Source organism: Ranitomeya imitator, chromosome 3, assembly GCF_032444005.1.
Source record: "Ranitomeya imitator isolate aRanImi1 chromosome 3, aRanImi1.pri, whole genome shotgun sequence".
NCBI classification, from domain to species: Eukaryota; Metazoa; Chordata; class Amphibia; order Anura; family Dendrobatidae; genus Ranitomeya; species Ranitomeya imitator.
The window spans coordinates 841,667,264-841,695,217 of NC_091284.1; the positions used below are offsets into that span (position 1 = coordinate 841,667,264).

The 27,954-nt window shown below is 45.1% G+C and overlaps 1 protein-coding gene across 1 annotated transcript; it reads left to right on the forward strand.

Moving 5' to 3' along the window:
- Window positions 1–62: 62 nt before the first annotated feature.
- Window positions 63–27,946, forward strand: LOC138671866 (polyunsaturated fatty acid lipoxygenase ALOX15B-like). Its single transcript, XM_069759996.1, has 14 exons — window positions 63–200; window positions 5,733–5,937; window positions 7,442–7,520; window positions 7,633–7,755; window positions 8,288–8,544; window positions 8,721–8,893; window positions 10,318–10,464; window positions 13,533–13,736; window positions 14,041–14,127; window positions 23,308–23,477; window positions 24,140–24,261; window positions 27,022–27,122; window positions 27,487–27,657; window positions 27,729–27,946. The coding sequence occupies exons 1-14, from the start codon at window positions 63–65 to the stop codon at window positions 27,906–27,908; spliced, it is 2,157 nt and encodes a 718-aa protein (XP_069616097.1). The 3' UTR covers window positions 27,909–27,946.
- Window positions 27,947–27,954: the final 8 nt, after the last annotated feature.

A 27,954-nucleotide genomic window follows, 5' to 3' on the forward strand; every position in this document is an offset into this window, starting at 1 on the left:
TCAACCCCTTCGGATCCAGCGACCCAACAGACTCAAATAAGTGTGGCACGTCTCCTAAGGACATGGGGTGCTACAAGGTGACGGTGGCCACAGGCGAGGACCTCTTCTGTGGGACCATTGACTCCATCTCCATCAGTCTTATCGGGAAGAAAGGTGTGAGTGCAAAGATGAAGCTGTCCCACTTGTGGCTGTACGGATCGGTGAGTGGTCTCGTAGTAGACAGCTGTAGTGTGTGACCTTTGGTGGTAAAATCCGTCTTCTCGCAGTTGTGGCTCCCTTCACTAGATACATTACATAATGGTAATTGGTGACCCAGTCACACGTGACCATAGGATTATTATTATTTATACAGGGGATTTTAACAGACAATAGACATTACAGCGTAACAGAAATCACAGTTCAAAATGGATACCAAGAGGAATGAGGACGCTGCTGCTCGCAAGCTACAAACTATGAGGAAAAGGGGAGCTGCTGTTCGGTCAATAATGACCGTTTTTGAACTTTGATATTTTTTAAAAGATTCATTATGCAGTTCTGAAACTTGTGGTTAATTCTTTTTTCCTAATTTGAGGGGTTCTTTGTAAGGGTACTTTTTTTTTGTTTGTTTTTTTGTTTAGTTTTTAACACTAGTACTGTTCCCGGTCAAAAATGACCGAATAGCATTTTATGCTAATTTCAGCCATTTTTTTAGTAAAACAAATGAGTTCTAATTTCTTTTGAGACTACTTATTACATCTACTATTGTTTATGAAGTAAACAGTTGGTTTAGGTGCAGATTTGCACTTGCTTTCAGTGCAAACCATACCCATTGGCTTTCAGTACAGTTCTGTGCAAATAAGAAAAAAAACAAGCCTGAGCTTCCACAAGGTATTCTCGGCAAAAGAGGTGTACATAGTTCCATGTTTTATTTCACTCAAGACACAACAGTGGTTTCTTTTATGTTCCCAAAAAAATAAAGTGATACCCATGAGCACAATGATGATGCAATAAGCTATCGGGAAAATAGAAAGCCGGACATGATGATGAACTACAATGCAACAAAAGGGGCCGTAGATACACTTGACCAACTAATAACTACTTATACTTGCAAACAAAAAGCCAATCGGTGGCCAATGATTATTTTTTATAATATTCTTGATATTTCCACCTACAACGCATTTGTCTTATGGTGTGAAACAGATGTTCAAGAGACATGTGTATTATTGTTGTCCTGAAAGTAAACAATAGAATTATGTGAAGATTTTCAGAAACTTTTTTTAATTTTTACTATTTTTTTTTTTTCAAAATGTTTGCACGCAGTTAAATTTTATACTATAGTTAATTTTAGTTATAGTTATAGTTGTTGTAGTAGTAGTAGTTGTTTTAGTTAGTTAGCTAAGCTCAAATTTGTAATTTCTATGCAGAATTCAATAAGCCCTTGTAACCTTTATAAAAATAAAAAAAATAAAAAATTAGTTTTTTACTTTTTTTTTTTTTTTATAATGACCAACCATGTTCATATACAGTATTATAAAGCCACAGGTACTCCCAAAAAATTTTTCAAGTAGCTAAAACAGCATTTTAATAGGTCCGGTCAAAAATGACTGGAGCAGTACAAGTGTATAGTGGAAACAAACAGAACAGCAGGGTTAAACCTGTGGGGATTAATCGTATTAACCTAGGTAGTGCATTCCAAAGAATCGGCGCAGCACGTGTAAAGTCTTGGAGACGGGAGTGGGAGGTTCTGATTATTGAGGATGCTAACCTGAGGTCATCAGCGGAGCGGAGGGCACGGGTAGGGTGGTAGACTGAGACCAGAGAGGAGATGTAGGGTGGTGCTGAGCCATGGAGAGCTTTGTGGATGAGGGTAGTAGTTTTGTACTGGATTCTGGAGTGGATGGGTAGCCAGTGTAATGACTGGCACAAGGTAGAGGCATCGGTGTAACGGTTGGTGAGGAATATGATCCTGGCAGCAGCATTCAGGACAGATTGGAGTGGGGAGAGTTTGGTAAGAGGGAGGCCGGTTAGTAGAGAGTTACAATAGTCCAGACGAGAATGAATAAGTGAAACCGTAAGAGTTTTTGCAGAGTCGAAAGTAAGAAAAGGGCGAATTCTAGAAATGTTTTTGAGATGCAGGTAAGAGCGATCCAGTGATCGGATGTAGGGGGTGAATGAAAGCTCGGAATCAAGTATGACCCCAAGGCAGCGGGCATGTTGCTTTGGAGTAATGGTGGAACCGCACACGGAGATGGCAATGTCAGGCAAAGGTAGGTTAGTAGAGGGAGAGAACACGAGGAGTTCAGTTTTTGACAGGTTTAGTTTCAGATAGAGGTAGGACATGATGTTAGAGACAGCGGTAAGACAATCACTGGTGTTTTCAAAAATGGTCGGCGTGATATCAGGAGAAGGGTATAATTGGGTGTCATCAGCATAGAGATGGTACTGGAAACCAAATCTACTGATTGTTTGTCCAATAGGGGCAGAATACAAAGAGAAGAGAAGGGGGCCTAGGACTGATCCTTGAGGAACCCCAACAGTAAGGGGAAGGTGAGAGGAGGAGGAACCAGCAAAACATACAGTGAAGGATCGGTCAGAGAGATAGGAGGAGAACCAGGAGAGAACGGTGTCCTTGAGGCCGATGGAGCGGAGCATAGTGAGGAGGAGCTGATGATCCACAGTGTCGAATGCTGCGGAGAGATCCAAGAGAATTAGCATGGAGTAGTGACCATTAGATTTAGCTGTTAGTAGGTCATTAGAGACTTTAGTGAGGGCAGTTTCAGTAGAGTGTAAAGAGCGGAAGCCAGATTGAAGAGGGTCGAGAAGAGAGTTATCTGAGAGATAGCGGGTAAGACGGGAGTGGACCAGGCACTCGAGGAGTTTAGAGATGAAGGGAAGATTAGAGACAGGTCTATAATTAGCGGCACAGTTTTGATCGAGGGATGGTTTTTTAAAGTAATGGATGTATGATGCCATGCTTAAATGAGGATGGAAAATTACCGGAAGTGAGAAAGGTTGAATATTTTTGTTAGGTGAGAGGTGACAGCAGTGGAAAGGGACTGGAGGAGATGTGACGGAATGGGTTACTGGTGCAAGTGGTTGGGCGAGAAGATGCAAGGAGCCTGCTTACTTCTTCTGTAACTGGTTCAAAGTCAGAGAGTGAACTAGATGCAGTGGGGGAGGGAGGACAGTGCATGGTATGAAGAGATTGGGAGATGTTTTCCTGTCTAATGTGGTCAATTTTTTTTCTTTTGAAGTAATTGGCCAGATCGTCAGCGCGGAGATCCATGGTTGGGGCCTGCACTCTTGGGTTGAGAAGGGACTGGAAAGTGTCAGACGTTTAGGGTTATTGGACAGCGAGGTGATGAGGGTGTTGAAGTAGGTTTGTTTGGAGAGGTGAAGAGCAGAGTTGTATGTTTTTAGCATGAACTTATAATGGATGAAATCTTCTGGTAGATTAGATATTCTCCAGACGTTCGGAGCACCACTGCAGGAAACGTGTTTGCAGCGTGTGCCACAGTTGTCGCTGTATGTGCCGAGTTGTTCTATGTCTAGGAGGTGCAGCTTCATCCAGGACACTTTGCAGGGTTTCATTGTAATGCTTCAGAGCAGAATCAGGACATAAGATGGAGGAGATTTGCCCCAATGAGGACTGCAAGTTCTTCAAAAGTTTCTGGGTGTTAATGGCCTGTATGTTTCTATAAGTGTGGAAAGTGGGGGTGACCTGAGCGGGATGGCAGTTCTTGTAGAGAATGAAAGAAGGTTGTGGTCAGAGAGCGGGAGAGGGGAGTTTGTGAAATCATCCACTGAGCAAAGCCGGGAGAAGACCAAGTCGAGGGAGTTTCCATCTTCATGAGTTGGAGAGTTAGTTTCCTGCGAGAGGCCAAAAGAGGAGGTTAGAGATAAAAGGTGAGAAGCAGATGGGGAGAAGCAATGGGGATGTTGAAATCATCCATGATAAGGGTGGGGATGTCACAGTAGAGAAAGTGTGGAAGCCAGGTGGCAAAGTGATCCAGGAACTGATGAGAGGGGCCGGGAGGACGATACACCACCGCCACTCGCATGGAAAAGGGGATGTAGAGTCTGAGAGCATGGACCTCAAAGGAAGGGAAGACAAGTAAGGGTACTTGGGGGATAACTTGGAAGGTACATTTGGGTGAAAGGAGCAGACCAACACCTCCACCTTCCACCTGCTCTGTTGTCCGATCTTGGGGTATGAGAAGTGTTGGCCACCATATGAAAGAGCAGCAGCAGTGGTGGTGTCTGACTGCTGGATCCAGGTTTCAGTAAGAGACAGGAGATTAAGAGCATTAGAAAGGAAGAAGTCATGGATGAAGAAGAGTTTATTACAGAGCGAGAATTCCAAAGGGCACAATTGAAAGACAGAAGGCATGCAGGGAATATTAATAAGGTTAGAGGGGTTTGAGTGTAGCCATTGGGAGGTTTGACTTACTATAACATGGGGGGCCGGTGTTGAGAGAGATGTCTCCTGCGACTAGGAGAAGGAGGATCGAAAGAGTGAGCAGATGGTTAAATGATTTGTGAGAGCATCTCTTGTGTTGGATGGTGGGACTGAATGGATCTGCGCTGTTAAGCAATGTGAACAGAGAATGAGTGCTATACATAGGAGAGGCAAGGACAGAGGGGCCGATATGGATGGAGTGTAAACAGTTTATGCAAGGGCGGTGAATGCGAGAGCGTGCAGTAGCCAGGATATAGATTATACAAATACATATGGTGAGTATTTGTTCTGTTCCAAATGAACAGGGTTTAGATTCTTACCTGTCTCCTGCCCTGTCTAACTGCTGTTATAACTGCCAGTGTTTAGAAAATGAACTTTGAATAATTGTACACGAATAATAGTGCATGAATGCACGAATGCGTCCCCAAACTATGTTTACATTTATAGAAGGTTAGCTTAGAACTCACTTTTTTTTTTCTCCTCAATGTTTAGACTTGTCCCATCCTTCATAAAGCAGTCGTGTAAGAGTCGCTACTTGTGGCTGAGCTCAAGGTGGCACTTGCATCTTGTCGTTTTTAGATATTTGGGCTTCAAGGGAATCTGTCAGCACAGAATGACTCTTCAAACCCAACGCTCGTGCCCCACGGCAGCCAATTGTCCAACTACACATTCTCACCTGCTTGTTTTCAATCTATCACTGCCTTTCTCTGGCTTGATGAAGCCAATCTCAAATATGTGGGCAGGTGTAGATGGGGGGACAACAATGGGGGTAAAGAGTTTAACCATGAAGTCCACCAGCTTCTCTTACAGCCATGAGGGCATCTGACATAAAAAGAAAATGCTTGCGCAGCTGGAAGTGGTCTCCAAACCTTGGCTCAAGTCTGGTGGAGAATCCTAGGAAACGTGTATTAGTGAGCTGCTACTAACCACATTAACTCTCATACAAGGAATTTTCTAGAAATGGACAACTCCCTTAAAAATTAGATGGAATGAAGCAATTCTGTGAAGGAAGGGCATTAGATGTTCATTGGGGATTTATAACTTTGAGGGCAATGGATCACGCTGAGTTATTGGCTGCCATGATGGTATTGAATCAAGAGCAGTCAGGGTTCTCTGCTGCCCTTGTGGTACCATTCTGTGATTTGGGTCCTCAATATCTGTGATAAGGTAATGCTATAAGCTCAAAACGAGTAGACTGCTTTTTATACAGGTGGATCAGTTGTCTACAGCCAGTGGCCTCTGGGGTGTTTATAATGTGGGGTCCGTATTTTTATTTATCTTTTTACCTGTCCAGGTGTGTGACTTTGAGGTCAACATAGAGGAGGATGTTGGTGAGCTGCTGTCCATACGACTCTACAAAGAGACTCATGTGTTTCAAGTTGATGATGCCTGGTATTGTGAATATGTCCATGTCACCTCACCCAATGGGAAGCTCTACCAGTTCCCGGTGTACCACTGGCTCCATGGTCAGACCAGTGTGGCGATCCCTCATGGCATAGGTGAGAAACCCTGGTTGGGTAGGACAAAAGGCCCCATTCGGAGCACACTTCATGGTCCATATTCCAAACTCTTGTCATCTCAAGGTCAACAGCCCAACTCTACCATTGTGGTAACCTACTGCACTTGTGCACTTAGCCAGAAATTATACAATACAGACCAAAAGTTTGGACACACCATATCATTTAAAGATTTTTCTGTATTTTCATGACTATGAAAATTGTGCATTCACACTGAAGGCATCAAAACTATGAATTAACACATGTGGAATTATATACTTAACAAAAAAGTGTGAAACAACTGAAATTATGTCTTATATTCTAGGTTCTTCAAAGTAGCCAGCTTTTGCTTTGATGACTGCTTTGCACACTCTTGGCATTCTCTTGATGAGCTTCAAGAGGTAGGCACCGGGATATGTTTTCACTTCACAGGTGTGCCCTGTCAGGTTTAACAAGTGGGATTTCTTGCCTTATAAATGGGGTTGGGACCATCAGTTGTGTTGAGCAGAAGTCTGGTGGATACACAGCTGATAGTCCTACTGAATAGACTGTTAGAATTTGTATTATGGCAAGAAAAAAGCAGCTAAGTAAAGAAAAACGAGTGGCCATCATTACTTTAAGAAATGAAAGTCAGTCTGAAAAATTAGGAAAACTTTGAAAGTGTCCCCAAGTGCAGTGGCGAAAACATCAAGCGCTACAAAGAAACTGGCTCACATGAGGACCACTTCAGGAAAGGAAGACCAAGAGTCACCTCTGCTTCTGAGGATACGTTTATCCGAGTCAGCAGCCTCAGAAATCGCAGGTTAACAGCAGCTCAGATTAGAGACCAGGTCAATGCCACACAGAGTTCTAGCAGCAGACTGGTCTCTACAACAACTGTTAAGAGGAGACTTTGTGCAGCAGGCCTTCATGGTAAAATAGCTGCTAGGAAACCACTGCTAAGGACAGGCAACAAGCAGAAGAGACTTGTTTGGGCTAAAGAACACAAGGAATGGACATTAGACCAGTGGAAATCTGTGCTTTGGTCTGATGAGTCCAAATTTGAGATCTTTGGTTCCAACCACCGTGTCTTTGGGCGACACAGAAAAGGTGAACGGATGGACTCTACATGCCTGGTTCCCACCGTGAAGCATGGTGGAGGAGGTGTGATTGTGGGGGGGGGGGGGGGGCTTTGCTGGTGACACTGTTGGGGATTTATTCAAAATTGAAATGGCTACTTTGAAGAACGTAGAATATAAGACATAATTTCAGTTGTTTCACACTTTTGTTAAGTATATAATTCCACATGTGTTAATTCATAGATTTCATGCCTTCAGTGTGAATGCACAATTTTCATAGTCATGAAAATACAGAATAATCTTTAAATGAGAAGGTGTGTCCAAACTTTTGTTCTGTACTGTACATCAGGAGCTTTTCTTGACGTTTGCACCTGTTGATCTTGAAGTACAGACTAATTTGTTGACGTATGGCTGGGACTCTCCCATTACAGGGTGACCTGTTCTTTCAGGTAGGATATTATCCTCCAGCTATGTTTGCATAGATGATGATGATACAGAAGAGCTGGAGAAGAACAGAGAAGTTTACAAGTGAGTGACTCCATATACTCCTAACAGCAGGGTAGCCGTATCCAATGGCCAACAGGGGTAAACCAGTGACATGTCCCACCCTAATTGTTTAATTGTGATATTTGATTTACAGGTGGAAGATGTTTGCTCCAGGGGCCCCGTACTGCATTGATGCTAATTCTGTAAGAGATCTGCCCATCAATGAACAATACTCCATACTGAAGGAAAGCAGCTTCCAGATAGCCAAGATCCTGGCGTAGGTTTTCGGTGAACCCCCGACTATACCAGATGAATCACGAATACCGTTAAATTCTCACCTTGTCCAATGTTTTGTATCGTACTGTAAGATGGAGAATTGGTCTGGAAGCCTCATAATTGGTCACATACATGTATAACATGATATGTTTGTAGACCACTTATTCCCCACCAAACTTTATAGGTGAAGGTTCCAGGCTTAAACCTACTGCTGTAGCACATGGTAGTACTGGTAGCTGCTCCTTGTATATGATCCATGGTATGTCTCCACCAAAGCTTGTGAGGATAAAATAAAGGGTTAATGTCCTCACTACTTGGTTTAGTGCTGAGTCTAGTAGAGCCTGGACTCGTGCCCCCGGCCACTGTTCACCAGTGACGAGCTGCTTGTAGTAGTAGATGGCTGCTTCCGAGAACATAATGTGTAGTTTCTCTTATGAAAGATGCCTAATGCTTAGATATTTGTTTTAAGCATTTATCATTCTCTTGGTCCTCCACACCGGAAGCCTCAACTTCTCTATTGTGTCTTCTTATAGAGCTCTTGAAATAAAATTAAAAGGTTTGACGAAATGCACAGATTCCTGGAAAAATCTAGAAGACATGAAAACTGTGTTTTACTTCAACAGAACCAAAATCTCAGGTGCTTTCTTCCCCTCTATCCCTTCTTTGTGGCTGACTCTCATGTTTGTCTTCCCTGGCTTTTTTAAACTCCAGAAATCAGACTTATTACTAATGCTGGTGAATTTTGATCTAATGGCCCTTTCATCAAGAGTGACATGGGAAAATGAGTCAAGTGGGATCGGGGACAGAGTACTGAAAGTGTTTTGGGAGGGGGAGCTATTTGGATTTTGATTGTGTTCTCCCCACTCTCTTCTTTAATCCTTTATACCAAGGTGAGGATCCAGTCCTCCTGCTTCTATCTTTCATGATCCTCTCCCATAAACAAGTTCTCGTCTCTCCATTCTCCAGATGAGGTCTCCAGGATCTGGAATGAAGACTCCTTCTTTGGTTACCAGTATCTGAATGGGATTAACCCAATGCTGATAAAGAAATGCACTAAACTACCGGAGAACTTCCCGGTCACTAGTAGCATGGTGGCCTCATCTCTAGGGTCTGCCCATGACCTTCACAAAGAACTTCAGGTGAGGAACTTATAACAATGTTCAACATGGTGCCATCAAGGCAGACGTTCTTCATGCTGGTCTTGATATTCGGGTGGAGTGCAAGAAGTGGCACACGCCTCGCCACAAATCTTTTTGCAGTCATAAAGTAGTAACGTGTGTGGAGTGTTATGAATTTGAGTGGGGGTTGCAACACACCATCTTCACCCACTTTGTCAGAGCTGGGCAAAATGCCAAGAGATGCACAAGTTGTGCAAAAAATGTACATTTCAAAGCTTTTTATGTCAGAATTGTACAATTAAAGCTCTGATTAATCAAGGCCTGAATGTCCACCAAGCTTCCTCCAGTGCATAATAATCATTTTATTTCTATAACGCCAACTTATTCCGCAGCACTTTACATTTTAGAGGAGACTTGTACATACAATAAAAGACATTACAGAATGCCAATAATCACATAGAACAGATACCAAGAGGAGTGAGGGCCCTGCTGCTCACAAGTTTACAATCTGAGGAAATGGGGGGGGAACACGAGAGGTGGATGGTAACAATTGCTTTCATTGTTCGGACCAGCCATAATGTAAGAATCGGGAGTTCATGTAAAGCTGCATGAACCAGTTATCAGCCAGAATATCTAAGGGTACAGACACAGAGGACTATTAACTGCATGAAGCATGTGAAAACATATGAGGAACCTGGTGAAAATTTTGAATGGGCAACACGGGGATAGTTAAATTAATGTAGTGAGGCTGTAGGCCAGTCTGAAGTAATGTTATTAGGGCATGCTTAAAACACGGGAGTGGGAGGTTCCGATTGAGTATGTCAACCTCATGTCATTAGTAGAACCGAGGGTACGGGTAGGGTGGTAGGCTGAGACCAGGGAGGAGATGTAGGGTGGTGCTGAGCCATGGAGTGCTTTGTGGATGAGGGTAGTAGTTTTGTACTGGATTTTGGAGTGGATGGGTAACCAGTGTAATGACTGGCACAGGGTAGAGGCATCGGTGTAACAGTTGGTGAGGAATATGATCCTGGCTGCAGCATTCAAGACAGATTGGAGAGGGGAGAGTTTGGTAAGAGGGAGACCGATTAGTAGAGTTACAATAGTCCAGACGAGAATGAATAAGAGCAACAGAATTTTTAGAGTCGAAAGTAAGAAAAGGGCGAATTCTAGAAATGGTTTTTGAGGCACAGATAACAAGAGCGAGCCAGTGATCGGATGTGGGGGGTGAATGAAAGCTTGGAATCAAGTATGACCCCCAAGGCAGCGGGCATGTTGCCTTGGAGTAATGGTGGAACCGCACACGGAGATGGCAATGTCAGGCAAAGGTAGGTTAGTAGAGGGAGAAAATACGAGGAGTTCAGTTTTTGACAGGTTCAGTTTCAGATAGAGGGAGGACATGATGTTAGAGTTTATGAACTTTTTCATACTGTCCACTGATCTTACAGAATGGAAATGTTTTCCTGGCCGACTACAAGATTCTCCAGGGAGTTCCTACCAATGATCGTATTAATGGAAAGCCACAATACCTGACTGCCCCCATGTGTCTGCTGTGGAAGGACCCTCAGGACCAGCTGCTTCCCATCGCCATCCAGGTATTGTACATACAGATCTTGTGTTTAATCCTCCTGCTCTTGGCGATACTCCGCATGCTCATGAGCTGGATTCTGTGGTTCTTTAAACGACAAGCCTTAGCCTGGTAAAATGCCAGGTTTCTGTAGTGCTGAAAACTACCAAAAAATCTGTTCAGAACATTCTTATGTTAATTTCGCCCACAATTGCTACAATTCCATTGAAAAACTGAAATGTTTTGGTGTATAAAAAATAAAGTAAAATATGGTTGCATAAATCGATACACTTACACTAATACCTTGTTGCGGCACCTGTGAATTTTGGACATTCTGTTTTTTTAGCGGGGGTTGGAGTCTCAGTGCGGTACATCCAAAATTGTCTCGCTCATTTTTGCAGTAGCTCCAAATCTGTCAGTTTGGGGGGCATCTCGTATGTACATCGCCTTCTTCCGGTCACCAGATTTTCCCTTGGGTTCAGGTCTGTGCTCCAGAACTTCTATTTTCTGGTGAAACTGTTCTTTTGGTGATTTGGGGGTTATTGTCATGCAGAGAGGTAAAAATTCCTCCCTCTTCAGCTTTTTAGCAGAAGCTGGAAAAGGAATGTCCATAATTCACTCCCCCCTTGAATAAAGTCCCAGCTCCTGAAAACCAACTCCAAAGCACAATGCTGCTTCCACCATGCCTCACTGTGGGGATAGTGACTTTTCTGGTGATGTGCAATGCTGGCTTTGCGTCTTTTAGAATAATGTACCAACTTGGTCTTCTGCTCAGACAGAACACGCTTCCCATAGGTTTCTGGCAGGCATGATGGAGGTTTTGGTAAAACCTAGCCAGACTTGGATGTTTTTCTTGGTAGAAAAGGCTTCTGTCTTGCCACTTAATCTCACAGGCAGAATATATGAAAAATACGGAAGATTGCTACATGCGGGACACAACCAGAAATTCCTGTAACTCCTTAATGTTGCTGTTGGCCACGCTGCAGCCTCTCAGACCAATTTTCTTCTTGTCTACAAGTTTTGAGGGACGTCCAGTTTTTAATGTCAATGTTGTATCAAATTTAAAGTGTGTGCATGCCGGAAGCTCATCCCTAACCCTGTCACATGATTGTGGGGCGCTGATGGGTTGGCATGACAACTTGAGGTCTGCAGAAGACCCCTGTGGTGGTCAGTGCACCGCCCTGTGCCTGCCACTCATAGCAGATGATCAATTTGCTACATGGCAGCTGAAGCTCTGAGGTATATAGCACAGACGATTGGTATATCGCAGCTTCAAGTCTCTATTCGAGCAAATAAAAAGGAAAAGTTAAAATCACCCCCCCCCCTTTTTGCCCCATTCTAAATAAAAACCTAAAAAAGTCCATTTAGTTTTGCCACGTTCAGAAACTCCCGATCTTAATGGTTTTTATGCTTTGATAAGATCAGGAAATGGTGTAACGAGAAATCAAAACGCCATAATTTAGGGTTTTTGGCCAACACAACATTGCAATAAGAGGCGATCAAAACATTGTATTAATAAAATTTTGCTCAGGGTGCAAAAAGCCACCAGAAAATGGCTTTTTTAACTTGTAATTGCCTGGAGAATCCTAATGACCGGTTAGTTTACTTATTTACCGTGATGTCGTTGGGGGAGGGGGGATTACAATCTCACAGCACTTAGAATTTTCCAGGCTTACAGCTCACGATGTATGGTAAAACCAATGGAGTTATTCAAAAGTACAACTCATCCCACAAAAAAACAAGCCATTACTGACCTAAAAACAAGAATGTATAACTCTGGGGAGAAAGGGAGCAAAAGAACATATGAACATGGAACATTTGGGTCGTGAAGGGGGTTAAGCCCCTGACTTGCTGTACATATTCAGTGTCCATGGGAGATATAATGTCTGAAATGGTTTTTGTCCCTCTTCCTGACTGACAACTTTCCACACTGAGCTCCTTTGCTGTGTTGTCAGCTGTTTACAGACCAGAAAATGTCAGGAGAATCCTCCACGAGCAGCGACATTTTCTCTGGGGTTAATCGGAATAGCTGTAAATGTCAGCCAACTACTGTGTAACATGGGGGAATGTGACCGGCTGTTCCTGAACACAACCACAGCCCCGACTCTAGGAGGGCGTCCACACTTATGCAACCACATTATTGTAGTTTTGTCTTTATTTTCCCTTCGAAATCTGTTTCTCAATGGATTTGTACAGATTATGGGTGCACTTTTAAAAAGGGAGATGTTCTGAAATGTTAGTTTTTTTTTTTTTTTTCTCTCTCCCCCTTACCAAAACCTTGCCATTATAGCAGAGGTGTGAATTTATATCCACTGTACATCAGACAGAGCATCTCCCACTCGTGGTGGACACTGGAGTTCCTCCATGACAGGGGTCCCCAACTCCAGGCCTCGAGGGCCGCCAACAGTGCAGGTTTTCAGGATTTCTTTAGTATTGCATCGGTGGTAATGTGATCATCTGCACAGGTGATGATTCCAACCCCTGTGCAATACTAAGGAAATCCTGAAAACCTGCACTGTTGGCGGCCCTCGAGGCCTGGAGTTGGGGACCACTGCTCCATGAGATGGGCAGTCGGCAGGCACGGTCATGCTTTGTGTTCTGGGGGGGCACTGGCATCTTCCCCCACTGATTACAAATCATGACTGAGGGTCCATATAATTGGGTTCCGTGATCCCCTGCCATGGTGCACGTCTGCGATGCAGAGATCTGTGGTTAGACTACAGACCCGGTGTAGTCTGCAGTGACAGCCGATTGGCCGGGCATTACAGTTCCTGGAAGTCTAATCAGATGCCACAAAACCTACTCTAAAGCCATATACTGTACGAGATCATTCATGGGTGGTCTCTGCATTCAATGGCTGAACGTTCTGGTTTGTGGCTGTGACTACGCAGAGGCTGGGATGCAATGAGTGCAGCTCTGGAGCACTGTGCAGGCTGTAACGCTACATTGCATAGTTGTACAGGGAGGGTCTCTGCACTTTAGTGTCCATGTTTCCAGCATTGTCAATGATGGGTCATTGACTCATAAGAGCAGACCTAAACTGCTAGTGCTGTAACACTAATTAACGTTTTCTGGATATGGTCTCTCTTCCATTAGTTGGGTCAGACTCCAGGAGAACGGACGCCGATCTTCTTGCCCAGTGACCAAGAATGGGACTGGACCTTGGCCAAGATCTGGGTGCGCAATGCAGAGTTCCAGGTCCATCAGATGGTCTATCATCTGCTCCACACGCATCTCTTTGCAGAAGTATTTAACATAGCCACTCACCGGCAGCTGCCGCGTAACCACCCAGTGTACAAGGTGAGAGGGGCCCATCCATGGTCAGATCTCAACCTGCATTCTGCTACACAAGACCTATAACAAAGTGACTTGTGATCTGATGGATCCATAGACTCCATCTGTGGTTTTTCAGTAAGTACAAATTATCTGGTGGTGGTGATGAGCAGAATCTGCCATTGCCTTTTACTAGTGAACTGCATTGAGTATTGTCTGAAGGTGGGGAAAGTCTGTCACTCGATGGTTTTATCTATTTTGCTACAATCTCTGCTCAACGAAGTGACGTTCTTCCTCGTTCTCCTTTCTTTTTTTCTTTTTTTTTCCCCAGCTTGTTGTTGTTCATCTTCGCTACACTCTGGACATCAACACTATTGCCAGAACTGCCTTCATTTCTCCTGGGGGAATTTTTGATAAAGTAAGTCCTGACCCCCTCTTAGGGGGACATCTGAGGCCATGTTGATGTTTACAGCTATGGGGGTTTAGACAAATGTTAAATAACCTAGCGAGTTTCTACTCTTTAAGGAGCTCGTGTGATTTGTTCTATCCGCAGTCAATGAATGTTCGACTAGTAGGAAAATGAGGTGGTCAAATGTCAACTAACAGGAAGCCCAATGCTCCCAATTTAGGTGAGCAAGTGTCTACAGAAGCCTGGACGGGCTCCACCGATGCTAGTAGTCGGTGTTGAGATGCGCATTGCTCCTGGAAGATTCCTTATTTGGGCTCAGTTGGCCCTTTGACGTGGATTAGGTTATGGGTCCAGACACTTGTTTCTTAATTTAATACTGGGATAAGAATATTCTATAACAAAATGAGGAACCCAATGCGCTTCATTTATAGATGAGCTCAGATGGTCTTGGGCTGGGGCCACTGCAGCTTTAATTTCCCAGTTACATCCCTATTTAAAGGTGTGTGTCTACTTGGAACTTTACGCTTGGAATAAGAATTACAGGTGTCTCGGACCGGTATCACTCTGAAGTGTAATGGATGATTGATATCTGGCAAATCGCTGTCGCTATACTGTAGTATGTAAGACGTGACTCGATCGGTCTTGGCCATTTACGTTGAACATTATTATTATTTATTGTTATAGCGCCATTTATTCCATGGCGCTTTACATGTGAGGAGGGGTATACATAATAAAACAAGTACAATAATCTTAAACAATACAAGTCATAACTGGTACAGGAGGAGTGAGGATCCTGTCCGCGAGGGCTCACAATCTACAAGGAATGGGTGAGAATACAGTAGGTGAGGGTAGAGCTGGCCGTGCAGCGGTTTGGTCAATCAGTGGTTACTGCAGGTTGTAGGCTTGTCGGAAGAGGTGGGTCTTCAGGGTCTTTTTGAAGGTTTCGATGGTAGGCGAGAGTCTGATGTGTTGTGGTAGAGGGTTCCAGAGTAGGGGTGATGTGCGAGAGAAATCTTGTATACGATTGTGGGAAGAGGAGATAAGAGGGGAGTAGAGTAGGAGATCTTGTGAGGATCGGAGGTTGCGTGTAGGTAAGTACCGGGAGACGAGGTCACAGATGTATGGAGGAGACAGGTTGTGGATGGCTTTGTATGTCATGGTTAGGCTTTTGTACTGGAGTCTCTGGGTAATGGGTAGCCAGTGAAGGGATTGACAGAGGGGAGAGGCCGGGGAATAGCGGGGGGACAGGTGGATTAGTCGGGCAGCAGCGTTTATAATAGATTGGAGGGGTGCGAGAGTGTTAGAGGGGAGGCCACAGAGCAGGAGCTTGCAGTGAGATGGGGGAAAGATGATGAATTCTGTTTTGTCCATGTTAAGTTTCAGAAATCTAGTGGAGAAGAAGGATGAAATAGTGGACAGACATTGAGGGATTCTGGTTAGAAGGGAGGTGATATCTGGTCCAGAGATGTAGATCTCTGTGTTGTCAGCATAGAGATGATACTGAAAGCCATGAGATTCTATGAGCTGTCCCAGGCCAAAGGTGTAAATGGAGAAGAGCAGGAGTCCTAGAACTGAACCTTGTGGGACTCCGACAGATAGGGGGCGAGGTGCGGAGGTGGTGTGTGAGTGGGAGACGCTGAATGTCCGGTCTGTTAGGTATGATGAGATCCAGGATAGGGCCAAGTCTGTGATGCCAAGGGATGAGAGGGTCTGTAATAATAGGGAATGGTCCACTGTGTCAAAGGCAGAGGACAGGTCAAGGAGGAGGAGGACAGAGTAGTGTCGCTTGCTCTTGGCGGTTAAGAGGTCATTGGTGACTTTAGTTAGGGCAGTTTCAGTGGAATGGTGTGACCGGAAGCCAGATTGTAGGCAGTCGAAGAGGGAGCAAGAAGATAGATGGGAGGACAGTTCAAGGTAGACGTGTTGTTCCAGTAGTTTGGAGGCATAGGGGAGAAGTGATATAGAGCAATAGCTAGATACAGAGGATGGGTCAAGAGAAGGCTTTTTGAGGATAGGTGTGATGGAGGCATGTTTAAAGCTTGAGGGGAAAACACCAGTTGTTAGTGATAGGTTGAAGAGATGGGTTAGGGTTGGGATGAAGACTGTGGTGAGGTTTGGGATGAGGTGGGATGGGAGCGGGTCAAGTGCACAGGTGGTGAGATGTCATCTTGAGAGTAGAGTGGAGAGTTGATCTTCTGTAATGGTAGAGAAATTGGTTTTGGAGGTGGAGGGCTGGGAAGTCGGGAGGAAGGGCTCTGGGGGTTGTTGACCAAAACTGTCTCTAATGCTATCAATCTTCTGCTTGAAAAATAAGGCAAAGTCTTCAGCGGAGATAAGTGGGGAGGGAGGAGGTGCTGGGGGACGGAGGAGAGAATTGAAGGTGTTGAATAACTGTTTAGGGTTGTGAGACAGAGAGGATATGAGAGATGAGAAGTAGGTTTGTTTAGCTGTGGCGAGTGTGGTCTTGAAAGTAGTGAGGGACTGTTTGAATGCGATGAAGTGCTCGTTAGAGTGGGATCTTTTCCATCTGCGCTTAGCAGCCCTGGAAGCTTGCCTCAGTTCTTTGGTCAGGCTGGTGTGCCAGGGCTGTCTGATTTTGCGAGCTTTGGTATGTGTAAGTGGGGCAGCAGATTCCAAAGCTACAGCTGTTGTGGTGTTATATAGAGCGGCAGCATCATCTGCATTGTGTAGGGAACTTATGTCTGTGAGAGGGAGGAGGGATGGCAGAGAATGAATGTAGGTCAAGATGTTTAATATTTCTGCGAGGGTGTGAAAGTTTGGTGGGGTGGGGATTGTAGACATGGAGTGGAGAGAGATGAGAATGTGAGAAGGTTGTGGTCAGAGAGTGGAAGAGGTGAGTTAGAGAGGTTAGATAGGGAGCAGAGGCGGGTGAAGATGAGGTCCAGTGTGTGACCGTCTTTGTGAGTGGCTGCAGAAGACCATGGAGTGAGGCTGAAGGAGGAAGTGAGAGATAGAAGTTTAGTGGCAGCTGAGAGGGAAGTGTCAATGGGGATGTTGAAGTCGCCCATGATGATAGTGGGGATGTCCGCAGAAAGGAAATGAAGTAGCCAGGTGGTGAAGTGGTCAAAGAAGGTGGTGGCTGGCCCAGGGGGGTGGTAAATGACGGCCAGTTGGAGGTTGAAGGGGGAGTAGATGTGCACAGAGTGCACCTCAAAGGAAGGGAGGGTAACAGAGGTTGGCAGTGGGATTGGGGTGAAGGAGCAGGTATCTGACAGGAGAAAACCAACTCCTCCGCCATGTTTGCTGCTGGGGCGGGGTGTGTGGGAAAGGTGGAAGCCACCGTAAGAGAGTGCAGCAGGGGAGGCTGTGTCAGAAGGGGTGAGCCAGGTTTCGGTGATGGCAAGGAAGGAAAGTTTGGTAGTAACAAAAAGATCATGGATGTAGGAAAGCTTGTTGCAGACAGAGCGAGCGTTCCACAGAGCTCCTGTTAGTGGGACTGGGGAGGCGGGGCTGGGCGAATGGGTATAAGGTTAGAGAGGTTACGGAAGGTTGTGATAGAGTGTGGATGGGAGGTAGAAATGACTGGGAATGTGGTGAGGAGGACCAGGATTTGCAGAGATATCACCAGCAGTGAGAAGGAGCAGAGAAAGTGTTAGCAGGTGGGAGTAGGAGAGGGCATGAGGGGGCTGTCTGCTTGGAGACAGAAGATTGTATGTTAAGGATCAGTTCTGAGGAGGAGGTGAGGTGGATGGGGAGGATTGAAGAGGAGATGAACAGTTCCTTACTTGGTGTAGGGATCAGGGGAGTTAGCAGAAAGTGAAGGATTATAGGGGTGAAAGTGAAAACAAACAAACGTTGTTTACAGTGATTGGCCAGTTCCCTTCAGGTTCAATTCTGGTTTTAATTCTACTATAATCCACACTTTTAAGGACACACTTCTAAGGGATCACACTGCAGACTAAAGTCATTGCAGACTTTTGCTATGCAATATATGGAAAACTAAGTGCGTTCAGGTGTGAAGCAGAGAGGAGTGGTCTCTGCTCATCTTGGTCAGAGAATTAAGAGTGGACCAGATGCATACAAGCAAGCCTGAGTAAAGAAGGTCATAAATATCACAGGGTAAGCTGGGGTTAGCTGAAAAGCATACCATGAGAATGCTAGGAGCAGAGGAAAGTCTGTGTGGAAAGCTGGGTGATGTACTATGTGCACTTCATAGACAGACAAAGCAGGGGAGCAGGCTGGAGAGCTGGGTGGATAAACCTACCTGTTGGAAGAATAGAGATGCTTGTTAGAGTGCGATGGTGACAGGTAGCAGGGCACAGACTGTATACATCCTTCTGGTTTTAAGTCAGTCTAGCTCTTAGAAAGTCCTTGTAATGCCTGAGGCACATGTTTGTGTGTTGGCTGCCTGGAGCTCTTCCTGGGATTTCAGAAGGGAATACTTTCTACAAAGCTTGTCTGATCCTTCTAATTCAGGTTCCTTTAACCCCCTTCATGACCCAGCCTATTTTGACTTAATGACCCAGCCATTTTTTTGCAATTCTGACCAGTGTCCCTTTATGAGGAAATAACTCGGGAACGCTTCAACGGATCCTAGCGGTTCTAAGAATATTTTTTGTAATGACCTATTGGGTTTCATGTTAGGGGTAAATTTAGGTCAATAATTTTTGTGTTTTTTATTTGTGAAAAATGAAATTTGGTGAAATCTTCAAATTTTGAATTTTTATTCTGTTAAACGAGAAAGTTGTGTGACACAAAATAGTTAATAAATAATATTTCCCACATGTCTAATTTACATCCACAAATTTTTTTATTTTTTTTTTGCTAGGACGTTATAAGGGTTAAAATTTGACCAGCGATTTCTCATTTTTACAACGAAATTTACAAAACCATTTTTTTTAGGGACCACCTCACATTTTAAGTCAGTTTACGGGGTCTATATGGCTAAAAATACCCCAAAGTGACATTATTCTAAAAACTGCACCCCTCAAGGTGCTCAAAACCACTTTCAAGAAGTTTATTAACCCTTCAGGTGCTTCACAGCAGCAGAAGCAACATGGAAGGAAAAAATGAACATTTACCTTTTTAGTCACAAAAATGATCTTTTAGCAACAATTTTTTTTATTTTCCCAATGGTAAAAAGAGAAACTGAACCCCAAAAGTTATTGTACAATTTGTCCTGAGTACGCGGATACCTCATATGTGGGGGTGAACCACTGTTTGGGCGCACGGCAGGGCTCGGAAGGGAAGGCGCGCCATTTGACTTTTTCAATGAAAAAATTGGCTCCAATCATTAGCGGACACCATGTTGCATTTGGAGAGCCCCTGTGTGCCTAAACATTGGAGCTCCCCCACAAGTGACCCCATTTTGGAAACTAGACCCCCCATGGAACGAATCTAGATGTGCGGTGACCACTTTAAACCCCCAAGTGCTTCACAGAAGTTTATAACGCTGAGCTGTGAAAATAAAAAAATCATCTTTCCTCAAAAATTTTTAGCCCGCAATTTATTTTCACAAGGGTAACAGAATAAAATGGACCCCAATATTTGTTGCCCAGTTTCTCCTGAGTACGCCGATACCCCATATGTGGGGGTAAACCACTGTTTGGGCACACGTCGGGGCTCGGAAGTGAAGTAGTGACGTTTTGAAATGCAGACTTTGATGGAATGGTCTGCGGGTGTCACGTTGCGTTTGCAGAGCCCCTGATGTGGCTAACCAGTAGAAATCCCCCACAAGTGACCCCATTTTGGAAACTAGACCCCAAAAGGAACTTATCTAGATGTGTGGTGAGCACTTTAAACCCCCCAAGTGCTTCACAGAAGTTTATAACGCAGAGCCGTGAAAATAAAAAAAATTTCATTCCTCAAAAAATTTTTTAGCAAGCAATTTTTTATTTTTGCAAGGGTAACAGGAGAAATTGGACCCCAATAGTTGTTGTACAGTTTGTCCTGAGTATGCTGGTACCCCATATGTGGGGGTAAACCACTGTTTGGGCACACGTGGGGGCTCCGAAGGGAGGGAGCACCGTTTGACTTTTTTTGAACGCAAGATTGGCTGAAGTCAATGGTGGCGCCATGTCGCGTTTGGAGACCCCTGATGTGCCGAAACAGTGGAAACCCCTCAATACTAACCCCAACCCCTAATCCCAACCCTAATCCTAGCCCTAATTCCAACCCTAGCCCTATGTGCCCACGTTGCAGATTCGTGTGAGATTTTTCCGCACCATTTTTGAAAAATCCACAGGTAAAAGGCACTGCGTTTTACCTGCGGATTTACCGTGTTTTTTTTTGTGTGCAGATTTCACCTGCGGATTCCTATTGAGGAACCTTTTGTAAAAAAGAAGATGGAGGGCACCACCAAAAGAAAAATAACCTATAAAAGTATGAAGATCCTGAATCCCCCTCAACAAGTAAGCAAACACCATAGAACCAATCAAGAAAAAGACATGTTGTATGGGAGATCAACAGAACTCAATAGTAACTAGATATCAAAAATATTTATTTAATTGAACAGTCTAATTAATAAGCAAAAAACACACAACACAATTAAAAACAATTAAAAGCACAAAACATGCCCATAATGACAAGGAATACAAGACATAGCCCACAGACAGAGAGGTAATTATTAGTATATGGCACCTGAGGGGGCTGAGACAATTATGAGGGTGTACCCCCCCAAAAAAAGGAAATCAAAGTGTTACATCCATTAATCCAAAGAGTATAAATATATAACAGTTGAACAATACTAAATACCTGTCCCAGCTAAAAGATAGACTAGTACCACATACAGAGATATGGGAGACTGCTGACCAATAAGCAGTAAAGGCAAAACTACCAAAATACTATCCCCCAAAAAAATATATAAGGACCACTGCAGATTAGGTAGAGTAGTCAAACCAAAATAAGGATAATCTCATGACAAAAAAAGCATATATATGCATACCCAAAAAAAAGAGAGATATCCAAGGCCCAACAGGACAATGGCAGGGAGGTCATCAGTCCAAGTCACAGCCCCACGGACTGGCTTTGACATTTAGACTGGTATCCTGACTGACAGCACAGACTGGACCTGTGACTTGGACTGATGACCTCCCTGCCATTGTCTGTTGATCTCCCATACAACATGTCTTTTTCTTGATTGGTTCTATTCCTATTGAGGAACAGTGTAAAACGCTGAGGAATCCGCACAAAGAATTGACATGCTGCGGAAAATACAACACAGTGTTCCCGCGTGGTATTTTCCGCACCATGGGCACAGCGAATTTGGTTTTCCATAGGTTTACATGGAACTGTAAACCTGATGGAACACTGCTACGAATCCGCAGCGGCCAATCCGCACCATGTGCACATAGCCTAATTCTAACCCTAGCCCTAACCCTAGTGGAAAAATAAAAGTAAATATATTTTATTTATTTTACTATTGTCACTACCAATGGGGGTGATAAAGGGGGGGGGGGGGGGTTCATTTACTATTTTTGCGATGGGTTTTATCACAGTGATCAAAATGTACCTGGAACGAATCTGCCGGCGGGCAGATTCGGCTTGCGCACTGCGCCCGCCATTTTGGAACATGGCGGCACCCATAGAGAAGACGGACGGACACCAGTAGTCTCAGTAAGTATGAGGGGGTGGGATTGGAGCACGAGGGGGGGGGGGGTGGATTGGAGCACGGGGGTAGCGGACAGGAGGACTGAGGGGAGCGGACCAATGTACGGGACAGAACGGAGGACTGGGGGGGCAGATCAGGGTTTCCAGCCATGGCTGATAATATTGCAGCATCGGCTATGGTTGGTCTGTAATACTTCACCACTTTTCATAGGTAAAATATTACAAATTGCTCTGGCTGTTGAAAGTGAAACAGCCAATCGGAGCAATTGTACCACTCCCCCTGTCCCTGCAGATCGGGTGAAATGGGAGTTAACCCTTTCACCCGATCTGCAGGGACGTGATCCCTCCATGATGCCACATAGGCATCACAGGTCGGATTGGCACCGACTTTCATGACTCCTACGTGGCGTCACAGGTCGAGAATGGGTTAATCTTATTTGCATGTCTGTAGGTACCTTCACACTTAACAACGATATCGATAGCGATCCGTGACGTTGCAGCGTCCTGGATAGCGATATCGTTGTGTTTGACAAGCAGCAGCGATCTGGATCCTGCTGTGACATCGCTGGTCGGAGCAGAAAGTCCAGCACTTTATTTAGTCGCTGGATCACCCGCAGACATCACTGGATCGGCGTGTGTGACGCCGATCCAGCGATGTCTTCACTGGTAACCAGGGTAAATATCGGGTTACTAAGCGCAGGGCCGCGCTTAGTAACCAGATGTTTACCCTGGTTACCAGTGTAAATATAAAAAAACAAACAGTACATACTTACCTTCCGCTGTCTGTCCCCCGGCGTTCTGCTTCCCTGCACTGTGTAAGCGCCGGCTGTAAAGCACAGCGGTGACATCACAGCTGTGCTCTGCTTTACGGCCGGCACTGACAGTCAGTACAGGGAAGCTGACGGCGGGGGACGTGACAGACACCAGAATGTAAGTATGTAGTGTTTTTTTTTTTTTTTTTTCTTCTTCTTCTTCATTTACAATGGTAACCGGGGTAAATATCGGGTTACTAAGCACGGCCCTGCGCTTAGTAACCCAATATTTACCCTGGTTACCAGTGAACACATCGCTGGATCGGTGTCATACACGCTGATCCAGCGATGTCAGCAGGGAGTCAAGCGACCAAAAAAATGGTCCTGATCATTCGCAGCGACCAACGATCTCCCAGCAGGGGCCTGATCGTTGGTCGCTGTCACACATAATGATTTTGTTAACGATATCGTTGCTACGTCACAAAAAGCAACGCTATCATTAAAGAAATCGTTGTGTGACGGTACCTGAACTCTCTGGTTTGTAGTTTGTTTTGGGAATGCTCCCCATAATGTAGAGAAGACAATGCACATTTACAGTACATGTCGTCCATCTGGAATCCAGTGAAGGAAGAAGTAGTGATGGCTCTTTTTTTTTTTTTTTTTTCCCCCTTTTGGGGTCTTCCTTTTCACATGTAGAGGTTTTTTTTCTAAAGTTCCTGAAAACAAATTAAACATGGGTGTAGTCATCCAGAGCTTAGAAACGACTTCAAACATATGGGCTCTTGTTCTGTTAACCCATGGCCACGTGTAGACTTGGGATGGGACATGTTCTGACGCTGCCCTTACACTCCTCTAATCCTTTTTGTAGAATACAGTTCTTGGTATAAAGGGTATTAATGATTTACTGGAGAAGGCGATGCAGGAGGTGACGTACAGCGGCCTCTGTCTGCCTGAAGATATCAAGGCCCGAGGATTGGAGTCCATTCCCAACTACTACTACCGAGATGATGGGAAGATGATCTGGGAGGCGATGGAGAGGTGACGTATACGTGACCCCAAATTTCCCTTCCAGAGTGGAGATAATTGGTTCTAGAAATTTGAGCTCGTTGGTGGTAAACTAAAGCTGATCTCTTTAGATCTTAAAATAAACTGTGAAAAAACAAATCCGTAGAGCAGGCAGACCGCCCATATGTATGATTAGCCGTGCATAGCTCAGCTACATGGTATCATAGAGTGCCCAGACAAACAAGGAGCGTGGTATGAAAAGTGCAATTACATCCCACACCGCAAACGACTTCAAACCACACAGCGTGACTCTGTCCAGACTTGGTGTCATTCTTGTCCCCTATAGTTGGTGCCGGTCTCTGTCTAGACCAGGGGTCCCCAACTCCAGGCCTCGAGGGCCGCCAACAGTGCAGGTTTTCAGGATTTCTTTAGTATTGCATCGATGGTAATGTGATCATCTGCACAGGCGATGATTCCAACCCCTGTGCAATACTGAGGAAATCCTGAAAACCTGCACTGTTGGCGGCCCTCGAGGCCTGGAGTTGGGGACCACTGGTCTAGACTCTAGACCCGACGGCGCCCATACCGCATTGTGCCAACATAACGATAATCGGCTATGTGCAGATTATCTGAGTAGGGTCGTCCTGATAGTGCCACAGATGTGATCTAACCCTCCATCTCTGCTCTCCTTCCAGCTTTGTATCCGGCATTGTGCACTATTATTATAAGAGTGACGAGTCTGTGCAGACAGACCCAGAACTGCAGGCCTGGGTGGCTGAGATCTACGAGAAGGGCTTCCTGAAACGTGAATCCTCAGGTACGACCATCGTAACGGCACCACCACAAGGCTAACGGGGAGGATGAGTAATGTTGCTTCATTTCTTCCACTGCACTCCTTTTTCTTAGCTTGGATTGTTGTATCTTCAGTTTCCATACTAGTGTAGAGGGCCCAGATGACCGACATGTGCTCCGCAGGATGAACACTTACGGGACGCAGCAGATTTGTGATTGCAGCTGAAAATGTTACGTAAAGGGAATTAGTCACGTTCCCGAATGATATTAACCTGTAAATGGCAATCTAAATCTGTGCGTCTGCCACACTGTGAGCCCGGCTACCAGGAGGAAATGAAGTGTTTCTCCTGGTAGCCTCCTGCTTTCAGTCATTGATCAGTATACAGCGAGTGGCTGTAGCCACATTCGGCATGGGCAGCCACCTCTGTACTGATACACTGGTGAGCTGGCTGTCAGTCAGTTTCGGGTGTGTTTACAGCCGCTCGCTATGAACATGTGACCACAATAACCTGCCAAGAGAGGGCCAAAACTAAGCCTGCACAAGGAGGGCATTAATCAGTGAAGCAGCACAGAGACCAAAGGTAACCCAGAAGGAGCTTCAGAGGTCCCAATAAGACTGGACTATCTGTCCACACAACCACAATAGGCTGCGCAATCCATAGAGATGGTCTTTATGGAAAAGTGGGCAGAAAAAAAGCCTTTACTTCTACACAAATTATAAGGCTTGCTTTCAGTCTGCCAAAAGACATGTGGGAGACTCCCCAAATATAGGGTGGAAGGTTCTGTGGTCAGATGAGACCAAAATTGCAATTTTTCGCCATTAAACTCTCTATCTGGTATCAAACGCAGCTCATCACTCCAAAAACACCAATCCCACAGTGAGACATGGTGGTGGCAGCATCATGTAAAAAAAAACAAAACAAAACACTACATACTCACATTCCGGTGTCTGTCACGTCCCCCGGCGTCAGCTTCCCTGCACTGACTGTCAGCTGCTTTACGGCCGGCGCTCAGTCAGTGCAGGGAAGCTGACGCCGGGGGACGTGACAGACACCGGAATGTGAGTATGTAGTGTTTTTTTTTTTTTAACTTTTACAATGGTAACCAGGGTAAACATCGGGTTACTAAGCGCGGCCCTGCACTTAGTAACCCAATGTTTACCCTGGTTACCCGGGGACTTCAGCATCATTGGTCGCTGGAGAGCTGTCTGTGTGACAGCTCTCCAGCGACCACACAACGACTAAACAGCGACTCTGCAGCGATCGGCATCGTTGTCTATATCGCTGCAGCGTCGCTTAATGTGACGGTACCTTAATAGTGCTCAGGTTGTGTAGAACATGTTGGTCATCTGGACCCTCTATGTAATGGGAACAAAACTGAAAATGAATTACTTGACTTCTTTTTGTCCATCCTATTTCAGGATCTATAGGACTTGTGAGAGGCATCAACCCTCGCTGTTCTTGCTCCAACGCCTCACATCTTTGTCATATTGCTGGGTCTTCCTAATCGGTGGGGATAAAACCCTCAGACCCAGTCTTGAGAGCAGGGTTTTTTAAGAATAATGCTGCTGGGGAACTGCTACTCAATCTCACGTGTGCGAGTGCTAAGTAAATCATGCTGCGGTTCAGAGCATGGTGGCTTGCCTAGATTGTAGGTGCCATCAGACTCTTATCTCTGGATAATGGCATCTATCAGCCCACCATCCCTTGCTCTAGTGGGAAACCCCTATATGAAGCTTTGCACATTGATATACAGTTAAAGGGGTCTTTAGGGCTGAAAAATCGGCAGGCCCCCGTACTGATGAATCGTGAGTGTTCACGATCACGTTTCCCCATGAAGGTATGGAACTCGTGTAAGGGTTCCACAAGTCCACTTGTAGTGCTGCATCTTGGGCACCAGTGACGTGTGTGGATCTTTGAGAATTTGGATGTTCTTCATTCAGGCCGCAGACCCTCCAGAAGAAGGTGACCCTGGGGTATTAAAATCACAAGGAAGAAATCGGCCCATATTATAACAATTGGTGTGTACTGATGACGCTGGGGTAACGTATGTACAAGAGTCAGCAGGCAAAACACTTGTTGCTCACAGCTTCTACTAACTTTTGCAGAGGCATAGACCTTTCGGGTAATTCACTTATAAATGACAATTTGGCAATATGACTTGTCTAACCTGAATACTCCATTCCTTCTGTTCTTTATGGACCACAGCCCTCCACTGATGCCTGGGAAGTCCACTATTCATTGACTCCCAGGTCTGGCCTACACGTTGCCTTCTAGGCCCCGCTTCGCCTGTGCTGATTCTGGATTACCCACTAATAAACAGCACTCTCTCCCTATGGACTCTTGGCCGTATCTATGGCAGCTGAGCTTTTTCTGTCTTTTAATCCAGTGTCAAGGATGCCCCGGTTGTATTAACATGCAATGGATCCTGTGACCTCATATTGCTCTGTTCTGCTTTTCCTGTCTGGCCTGTCCTGTCTCGGTTCTTGTGACCGGCTTCGTTTCACTACTCCCCGCTGACTCCTCTATCCAGGGAGTAACTCTCCTTACTCCAAAAAACAATCGGCAGGGCTGCTGTTTAACTCTTCCTTTCCCAGCTGTAATGGGAGATGTTGCATTAATTCAGCATAACCAGCGCTCTCGCATTGTATAACAAGTCTTCAGAGAGATGTCAGACATCATCTCTCTACGTCAGCATGACATGTACACACTCACTCTAGCAGTCCCTCAGACTGCTCTTCACTATAAAGTCTTAAGCGTTGTCTTCTCCCATCTCTCTCCATCAGGAATCCCATCATCTCTGGAAACTGTGTCTTCTCTGATAAAATATCTGACCATGGTGATGTTCAGATGTTCTGCTCAGCACGCAGCGGTCAATAGTGGTCAGGTGAGTACCAGGAAATGTAGTAAAATTGATGCTGACCTCAAAAGATGTAACGTCTGGGGTCATAAATGGCCTGCCCATTCCTCCAGACTATTGTCTCCTCTCACCAGACTCCTTTTGCTGACTCTCAATCTACGTGCAGACCGTACAGTCCAACTACAACTCTCCATTGATATCTACTCATGCCCTGCACTTATTGGGCATAGTGATGACGTATGGCCCCGACACTGTGGGAATACTCCGGTTCTTGCTAAAGTTGTCACATATAGTGGACAGACTCCAATAGATCATTACACTAAGACCATTAACCTAGAGGGAACATGGCTTGCCCTGAATGATAATGGCCACCAACATGTGTTCTCTGCAGTTTGACTTCTATTCCTGGATGCCTAATGGGTCACCAACTATGAAGAGCCCTCCACCCTCAACCAAAGGGGCCACCACATTACAGACTGTCCTGGATTCCCTGCCTGATGTCAACACCACAGCTACTGGATTGGTTACTGTATGGCAGCTCGGCAACGAGCCCCTGGACCGGGTAGGTATTTACCAGTGTTTGCCACTGCTGCTTGGTACTTGGTTTTTAGTCTCGTCTTCTGTATGTTACAGAGACGTCTTGGAAATTACCGTGAAGCGCACTTCATTGAGGAAACTCCCAAGAAACTCATTCAGGAATTCCAGATGAAACTCAATGAGATATCCAAGATAATTAATGATCGGAATCAGACCAGACGCTTGTCCTACTTGTACCTGGACCCGAAGAAGATTGAGAATGGCGTGTCTATCTGACAACGCTGCTTCACCCATTGTGGCCTTATCGCTCTCGTGTAGATTG